The following is a 9,560-nucleotide window of genomic DNA, read 5'->3' on the forward strand; positions in this document are numbered from 1 at the left end:
TTGCTCCGGCTCCAGGCTCTATGTTCAGGGCGGACAGACGCTCCTTGCTCCGGCTCCAGGCTCCAGGTTCAGGGCGGACAGACGCTCCTTGCTCCAGGCTCCGTGTTCAGCTGTTCAGGGCGGACAGGGATCTTTGGACAGGGGAGTCCCCGCGCCTGCGTCCGGGGGGTGGGGGGGGGGAAGTAACAAAAACACATGACGTCAGGCGGCATTGTTGCCATTGGCGCCGGCGCCGCGCTCTGATTGGTCCACGGCCGAGCCTCCATTGTATCCATTTCACGCGTTGCCAGGGGCGACGGCGGCCGCGCGGCGCGGGGATTGGGCGGCGCGCAGTCACTCAGTCGCCCAGCGCTTCCGGGAAGGTTGGCCGAGCAGAGCCGAGGCTGCGGCTGCTCTTCTCTATCCCCACTCTCTCTGTCTCTCTCTCTCCCCCCCCCCACTCACACCCGCACTCTCCGGCTCTGTGCAAGGGAGAGAGCGGGGGCAAAGCAAACAACAGCATGGTCAAAAGCATGTCCGGCGCCAACAAGCTGAGCAGTGCTGCGGTGCAAGGCAACTGGCGAGAGGTAAAACGTCTTCTGAACGAAGAGAAGGTGAATGTCAATGCGGTTAATAAATACGGACATACCGCACTGCAGGTTGGTGCCGCCTCAAAATAAGTCACATCAATGTATAGTCTTTGCAGATTATCCCGAGCTGTGGGAAAGTAATTATGAATTTCACATTTGCAAAAAAAAAAGAATCTGCATTTTTCCTCTTTCTACTCGTATAATTGTTTTATTGTATTCCGAAGATTTGTTGAATTTAAAGCTCTTAAGAAAATTACGTTCCTGCTTAATTAATAACTGCAGATGTATTTACTGCGAGTGTATGTATTTGAGCTGTCAACGCCTCTGATATGTTGTGATATCAGTCGCTGTTCGTGTAAACCTGCTCGGGAACATTAATCTCTGGCTGTGTGTGTATGTGTGTGAAAAGGCGGCGGTTAAACGAAGGTTTGAGCGCAATTTTTTTAAATTTGTAACCCCCCAATGTATCGTAACATTTTGTGAATGAAACTGCCTCCCGGCTCGCTTTGGGACCACAATTACAATTTGGAAACTCGCTCGGCCTTTTAAAACAGACGGGATATTTTCAGAGTTGCCAGGGTGGATGAGATTCGTGGAACAAGAGACGCAGCCGAGAGATCCGGCTGTTAGATTTTTTTTTAAAAGATTTAAAAGGCACCATCATTGTGAAATACATCAGTGACACATTACTATTGAAAGGGCGGAGCCAGAATCGGGCGGATAGTGGGTGGGTGTTGGCATTCTTCATCAGTGAACGATCGACTAGTTCCTGGAATTTAAAAAAATACACTACTATCGCTTCAGTAGTTGTAACATAATTTGAAACGCAACCCCTGTGCTCTTGTGTCATTAGTCTGTGGTTACGCCACAGTGTTGCTCCGCGCCCATTATAATTGATTCTTTAATTCAGAAGTGCCAAGTTCTAGATTTTTAGAATCGTAATAGGTCTTTAAATCTGGAATTAAGATTGAATATGTGGAGGTGGTTTGAAAGCATCGTAATTCACGTTTCATGAGAACCAGCACACAATGTGGGGGAAGGAACTGCCCATAGACGCAAAATACTGGAGTAACTCAGCGGGACAGGCCGTTTCAGGTCGAGACCCTTCTTCAGACTGCAGATGCTGGTTTAAACCGAAGATAGATCCGAAACGTCACCTATTCCTTCTCTCCAGAGATGCCGTCTGGCCCGCTGAGTTACTCCAGGATTTTGTGTCTGAAGAATACAATGAGAACAGATTTAATGAGGGTCTTTCAGAAGGATAACTTGCTAAAATAAACTATTGGCAGAGTTGTAGTAAGAGGGGATTGGAACATTAAACAATGTAGGAATGTAGGAACATTAAACAGACCAGGAAGGTCTGAAGAAGGGTTTCGGCCCGAAACGTCGCCTATTTCCTTCGCTACATAGATGCTGCTGCACCCGCTGAGTTTCCCCAGCAATTTTGTGTACCTTCGATATTCCAGCATCTGCAGTTCCCTTTTGAACAATGTGTAGGAAGGAACTGCAGATGCTGGTTTATACCAAAAAAAGACACAAAGTGCTGGATTAATCCAGTAACACAGCGGCATTTTCCTACCTCCAGGTATTCCACCCCACTCTAGTTTCAGTCTGAAGAAGGGTCCCGACCCAACACGTCACCCATCCAATTTCTCCAGAGATACTGCCTGACCTGTTGAGTTACTACAGCACTTTGTGTGTAACTTTAGCATCTCTGGAGAATGTGGATGGGCAATGTTTCTGATCGGGGCCCTTGATCAGACTGGCGTTTCAGGTTGGGACCCATCTTCAGCCCCCTGAGGAAGGGTCCTGGCCCAAAACGTCACCCATCCACGTTCTTCGGAGATGCCAGCTGTCCCGCTGAGTTACCCCAGTACTTTGTGTCCATAACTTAATGTCATAGGCATGGCCAATGATCTTGGTCTTCCTGATGCTGTCAGCCTTCAGTCCAGTGCTGTGTCTCCTGAAGGTGTTGGGTGTAGACCAGTCCAATGAAAGGCCTGGATAGAGTGGGTGGTGGAGACGATGCTTCCACTAGTGGGAGAGTCTAGGACCAGAGGACACAGCCTCAGAATTAAAGGAAGTATCTTTAGGCAGGAGATGAGGAGGAATTTCTTTAGTCAGCGGGCGGTGAATCTGTGGAATTCATTGCCACGTCAGGCTGTGGAGGCCAAGTCGATGGATATTTTAAAGGTGGAGATTGATAGGTTCTTGATTAGTAAGGGTGTCAAGGGTTATGGGGAAAAGGCAGGAGAATGGGGTTGAATGGGAAAGATAGATCAGCTATGATTAAATGGCGGACTAGACTTGATGGGCCGAATGGCCTAATTCTGCTCCTACAACTTATGACGGTGGTCCAGTTTCTGATGGTGTGATCATGGTCGATCTACTTTTCCCTCTCAACGCCACTCAAGTCATGGCAACATCCTTATAAACCTTCTCTGCGCCCTTTCCAGCTTAACAACATCTATATTACTAAAACTAAGGTCTTGACCACTTTTTGACTTTCTGTTCGTGATTTCTGGAAGAACGCTGCCACTTACGGCCGTCATTTTTGGCCACCTCGCTCAGAGTCCCCCGCCGCCGGATTGGACTGGAGGATTTTTCCCATTGATGAAAAATCAGAGAGTTATTAATGTTTTTAAAAATGTCGCCATTCTCTCTCTGGTGGCAGGGGGGAGGGACTATAAAACCCAGCGAGATGGAGGAAGCATGGAATATTGCGTTGGGTGACCAGCCCTCCTGTGTGATGCTGGGACCCAACGGGTCTCACTTAATCTAGTCTTTCCTATAACAAGGTGACCGAAACTGAATACAAACTCTACATGTGGCTTGTGGCGCGGCAGTAGAGTTGCCCTTACAGCGAAAATGCAGCGCCGGAGACCCGGGTTCGATCCCGACTATCGGCGCTGTCTGTATGGAGTTTGTACGTTCTCCCCGTGACCTGGGTGGGTTTTCTCCGAGATCTTCGGTTTCCTCCCACACTCCAAAGACGTACAGGTTTGTAGGTTAAATGGCTTGATAAATGTAAAACTTGTCCAGTATAAATTGTCCAACTTCCAGTAAAGTCCCTGGTGGACACTTCGGAAGGTACAAGGCTTCACCAATGTCTCATGAGACAACATCTGGCTGTACCTGGATGGGATCCTTACAGGGTGTGGACGATAAGCTACTGTGTTGAATGCTGCAAAACTTTGAACGCCAGACCTCATTTGCTGCAGGAAACACTTTTTTAATTGTGTGGTTTATGCCGAAGATACACACGAAATGCCGGAGTAACTCAGCGGGACAGGCTGCACCTTTGGAGAGTAGGAATGGGTGACGTTTTGGGTCAAAACCTTTCTTCAGACTTAGAGTGAGGGGAGATGGAAACTCGAGATATGGAAGGTTACAAAGAACATTTATGGTGTGAAAAGGACAAATCAAAGCAGACAATGTTCAAGGAAATGTAGAATGGTTCATTGTTGGCTGTGGGGAATGTGGGAAGAATTAATCAGGCCAACAGTGAAACTAGATGGAGAACTAGGGTGGGGGAGTGATGGAGAGAGAGGCAAAAAAGCAAGGATAACTTGAAGTTAGAGAAATCAATATTCATACCACTGGGCTGTAAGCTGCCGAAGCGAAATATGAGGTGCTGTTCCTCCAATTTGCGTTTGACCTCATTCTGTCCTGGGCCTCCTCAGCTGTCAGAAAGGTCACTTTTTTTACTGTCTGAAGAAGGGTCTCGACCTGAAACGTCACCCATTCCTTCTCACCAAAGACGCTGTCTTTCCCGCTGAGTTACTCCAGCATTTTGTGTCTACATTTTTTTTTTTTCTTGTTAAAGCTCTGGAGAACATCTCTGGCCCAGTGCAGAAGGATTGACTTGGTAGAAGTCGTGTGCCTTGGGGTTGTTATTGGAGCCAGATCATCACAATGCAGGGTGAAGGTAGTAATTGAGATGTCTGCACTTCTCCGCAGCTGCGAGAGGCAGGAAGACGGGCGCGGAGAATGTTGACATTATCCTCCAGCTGTGTTGCAGGGAGGGGACAGTGAGAGGTTAATGGGGACACGCACTCACTCTCTCTCACACACACACACACACACACACACACACACACACACACACACACACACCACACAACTCCACACACACACCACACACCACAGCACTACCCAAACACTCTCTCACACACACACCCACACCACACACACACACTCTCACACACACCACACTACCACACCAACTCACACACTCTCTCACACCACACCACCCACCACTCACAACACCCCACGCGCACACACACCCACAACACACACACACTCTCCCAACACATCACACACCCACACCACACCACCTCCCACACACACACATACACACACACACGTACACTCTCGCTCACACTCTCACACACACACACACACACACACACACACACACACACACACACACACACACACACACACACACACACACACACACAAACGTCTATGATGACAACAGTTATACAGGGAAAGTTGCCAACTGATGCCAGACCTACAACGTAGCCTCCCCCATCCTCCCTCCGCCACCAACCCTTCCCCCTCCTCCTCCTCTCCCCAGCTGACTCTATGTTGCCACCAAGGGGCACATCACTATTTTGGCAAATGGACAAACGTATACTCCAAAGATAGACACAAAAAGCTCGCCCTGAAGAAGGGTCTCGACCCGAAACGTCACCCATTCCTTCTGCCCGGAGACGCTGCCTGTTCCTCTGACTTACTCCAGCATTTTGTGTCCATCTGCGGTTTAAAGCAGCATCTGCATTTCCTTCCTGCACAAATGTATACGCCATATGACAGACACAAACAGCTGGAGTAACCCAGCGGGTCAGACCCTTCCCTCGACCCGATACATCACCTATTCCGTTTCTCCAGAGATGCTACCTGTCCCTCTGAGTTACTCCAGCATTTTGTGTCTATCTTCGGCATCTGCGGTTCCTTCCCACATGATAAGCCATATGACTTTTGTTTTTAAACTGAATGTAACGGGAAATACATCAGACATGTACTGGCAGAGAGGGTACTATTTGCATTGTGGTGCCCTCTAATTATGCAGTCGGAATCCACCCAGCAGTTAAACCTCTATCCTCTGGTTCCTTCTCTAATGTTCAGTTTTAAAATAACACCCTGTGCTCCAAAGCCCTTAGAACCCCAACCCAATTCTCCAGATCCAGCCCTCGAGTACTGTCAGACCATCACTGTGAGCCTTTGGGAGGGAAACTGACTAGTCATGCTAGTCATGTTCTTGACAGCCACAATGAGCTGGAGTAACCCAGCGGGTCAGCCAGCAGCATCTAGAGTCATGCAGAGTAGAAACAAGCCCTTCGGCCCAACTTCCCCACACTGACCAACATGTCCCTTCTACACTAGTCCCACCTGCCCATATCCCCATTTGGCCCATATCCCTCCAAACCTATCCTACCCATGTACCTGTCTAAATGTTTCATAAACGTCACGATAGTACAATAAACAATAGGTGCAGGAGTAGGCCATTCGGCCCTTTGAGCCAGCACCGCCATTCAATGTGATCATGGCTGATCATCCCCAATCAGTACCCCGTTCCTGCCTTCTCCCCCATATCCCCTGACTCCGCTATTTTTAAGAGCCCTATCTAGCTCTCTCTTGAAAGCATCCAGAGAACCGCCCTCTGAGGCAAAGAATTCCACCAACACAGTGATGCAGTGGGTAGAGCCAAATTCGATCCTGACTTCAGGTGCTGTCTGTGTGGAGTTTGCACATTCTTCCTGTGACTGCATGGGTTTCTTCCACATATTCCGGTTTCCTCCCACATCCCAAACACATGCAGGCTTGTATGTTAATTGGCCTTGGGGAGATTACTCCTAGTATGAAGGGGGAGTGGATGAGAAAGTGTGTGTAGGATCTGTTGAATCCCACGACAGAAAGCAAAGAACAAACGCCACTGAGCTGAGCCAGACACCTTGTGTCACGTTTATTCCACAAGCCCCTTCTACCTACATTCTCATCAATCATAACCCGTGTGTAGATAAGGCCAATTAGTGCATCTGACCTTGGAATTGTTACTGAGCTCTTGTGGCTGGACCTTGTCGTGAGGCTGCTGGCAAATTGCCAACGGTGACAGGCTGTATGCAAAACCAACGTGGGCGTGAAGGCACCACAGTGTGATAACATGGAATTAGTGTAAATAGATGAATGATGGCCAGCATGGACTCAGTGGATCGCAGGGCCTGTGTCTTTGCTGCATTGGTAATCTAAACCGACTCACTACTTGTAATAAAAAGGAACTGCTGATGCTGCTTTATACCAAAGATAGACACAATGTGCTGGAGTAACTCAGCGAGCTCAGGCAGCATCTCTAGAGAGAATGAATAGGTGATGTTTGGGTCGTTATTTGTGAGCAGTGCTGTCAAGGCCAGGATTTATCATCCACACACATTGCCTCGTCAGAGGTCAATGCCCTATCGGCTGTCTATTTCAAAAGCCTTGATGATCTGTGGTGTTGGTGGTTGCAAGATTTGGGGCTGTCCCACTGTACGAGCTAATTCAAGAGTTCTCCTGCGTTTCCCCTGATTCGAACTCGGAGAAATACGCTAATAGCCGCTCGTAGGTACTCGGGGCTCTCGTGGACATTTTTCAACGTTGAAAAATCTTCACGAGCTTACCGCGTTTCCCGAGTACCTGCCGTTAGCGTTACGAGCCGCTAAGAGACGCCCACGAGCTCCGACGTACCCGCTACGTACATTCTACGTGCCTGCCACGAGTTTGATTTTTTTTTAAACTCGGGAGAGCTCTTGAATTACCTCGTACAGTGGGACAGGCCCTTCAGGCAGAAGATTGAAAGCGCGCACCACCAGACTCGGGAACAGCTTCTTCCTCTCTGTTATCAGGCTTCTGAACGGTCCTTCCACAAGCTAGGGTACTGTCCTATTCACCTCTACCCCATTGCGGACATTGGACTTTGTCTGTGGAACTGATGCACTACAATGCTGAGAACTATATTCTGCACTCTGTATCTTCCCCTATTGTACATGTTTGCCTTAATTGTATTGATGTATAGCATTATCTGAAGATAGACACAGGGTGCTGGAATCATTCAGCGGGTCAGGCAGCACCTCTGGAGTAAAAAGATGGGTGACGTTTCGGGTTGGGAATCATCTTCAGACCCATATATATTACAGCGCATTAATTAAGTCATATAGTATTATGTGATCTAGTTTAGTTTGGAGATACAGCACAGAAACAGGCTCTTTGGCCCACTGAGTTTGCATCGACCAGCGATCCACGCATATTAACGCTATCCTACACACTAGGGACAATTTTATATTTATACCAAGCCAATTGGCCTACAAACCTGTATATCTTTGGAGTAATGTGTTTGGATAGCATGCAAAACATCATCCTTATCTACCTCTTTGATGACCCTCGGACTATCCTTGATCGGACTTCGCTGGCTTTACCTTGTACATAGAAACATAGAAAATAGGTGCAGGAGGAGGCCATTCGGCCCTTCGAACCAGCACCGCCATTCATTGTGATCATGGCTGATTATCCCTATCAATAACCCGTGCCTGCCCTCTCCCCGTGCCTGCCCTCTCCCCATACTAAACGTTATTCCCTTATCATGTATCATTGTAATCATGTATTGTCTTTCTGCTGACTGGTTAGCACGCAACAAAAAGCTTTTCACTGTACCTCGGTACACGTGACAATAAACTAAACTGAACTGGTCTCTCTATTGACTGAAATAATGGAAACTCGGTAACAGAGTGGCTGTTGGCCCTGCTACCAGGGACTCTGGTTTAGACCTGGCCTCGGGTGTTGCCTGCGTGGAATTTGCATAAACTGTGTGGGTTTCTCCCTGATGTTCCAGTTTTTTCGCATATCCTTGAAGCCAGCTCGAGCTCAGCACAGGTGTTGCGGGCTGAATGGCAATAGTACAAGTGGTACTGATATAATATTTACAATGATGAAGGTAAACTGGTGCAAGGACTGTTACGCAATCTGATGTGGTACAAAATTAAAATTGAATTGCTAAACCGAAGCACGGCATCCTAATCTCGTGTCTATCTCCCCCTCAGGTGATGATGATGGGCTGCAGCCTCGTGGCTGAGGAGCTGCTGAAGAATGGGGCGGACCCCAACATCCAGGATAAGAATGGCTTCACCCCAGCGCATGATGTGGCCCGTACGGGCTTCCTGGACACCATGATGGTCCTGGTTGAGTACAACTCGGACATGAACATGGAGGATGCCTCGGGCTGTCTGCCGATCCACCTCGCCGCCCAAGAGGGCCATCTTTGCCTCGTTCAGTTCCTGGCTACGAAGTCGCGCTTCTGGCACAAGAACTCCAGTGGGCACACCCCGCTGGACATGGCGAGCGCTTGCGGTAGAACTGAGGTGGCGGAGTGGTTGGAGGAGCACTTGCAAGCAACGGGAACCCAGTCCCTGCACTGATACACAGGTGGCTGCAACACTGACTAACGTCTGCTCACTTTAAAGGGCCAGTCCCACCTTCACCACCTAATTCACAACCTTTTTTACTCGTGGACATTTTTCATCAGGCTAGAAAAAAACGCCCCGACCTACTTGATGCCACGAGTACCCACGACTAGCATCACGACCTGCTACGACCTACCTACCTATGACCTCGTGACGACCATGCTGCGAGTATGAGTCAAGGGCAAACTCGGCAGAGGTCGTGAATTAGGTCGTGAAAGTGGGACAGGCCCTTAACCTTGCCAAACCATGCTTGTGGTTGACTACATTTTTGTTTTTAAATCGCCGAACTAGAGTGGAAGCTCCGACTCAAAATATTTGATGGCCATCTGACCAAAAAAATAATATCCAAATGGCTTAAAAAAAAATAATGTCATACATTTTTTTTTTTTGCTAGTGTAAATTTGAAAGGGAGTAAATTTTAAATTTAAAAGTGACTTTGAACTCTGCTGCGCTTTTTGAACCGAGGCTTTTTGCACGTTGCCTCGGGAGCCCT

General features: G+C 48.2%; 1 protein-coding gene across 1 annotated transcript; it reads left to right on the forward strand.

Annotated features, from left to right (window-relative positions):
• Positions 1-368: 368 nt before the first annotated feature.
• Positions 369-9,172, forward strand: LOC116991977 (cyclin-dependent kinase 4 inhibitor D-like). The gene is made up of 2 exons (XM_033051005.1): positions 369-638; positions 8,648-9,172. The coding sequence occupies exons 1-2, from the start codon at positions 501-503 to the stop codon at positions 9,020-9,022; spliced, it is 513 nt and encodes a 170-aa protein (XP_032906896.1). The 5' UTR covers positions 369-500; the 3' UTR covers positions 9,023-9,172.
• Positions 9,173-9,560: the final 388 nt, after the last annotated feature.

The sequence above is a fragment of the Amblyraja radiata genome, chromosome 35, assembly GCF_010909765.2.
Source record: "Amblyraja radiata isolate CabotCenter1 chromosome 35, sAmbRad1.1.pri, whole genome shotgun sequence".
Taxonomy (NCBI): Eukaryota; Metazoa; Chordata; class Chondrichthyes; order Rajiformes; family Rajidae; genus Amblyraja; species Amblyraja radiata.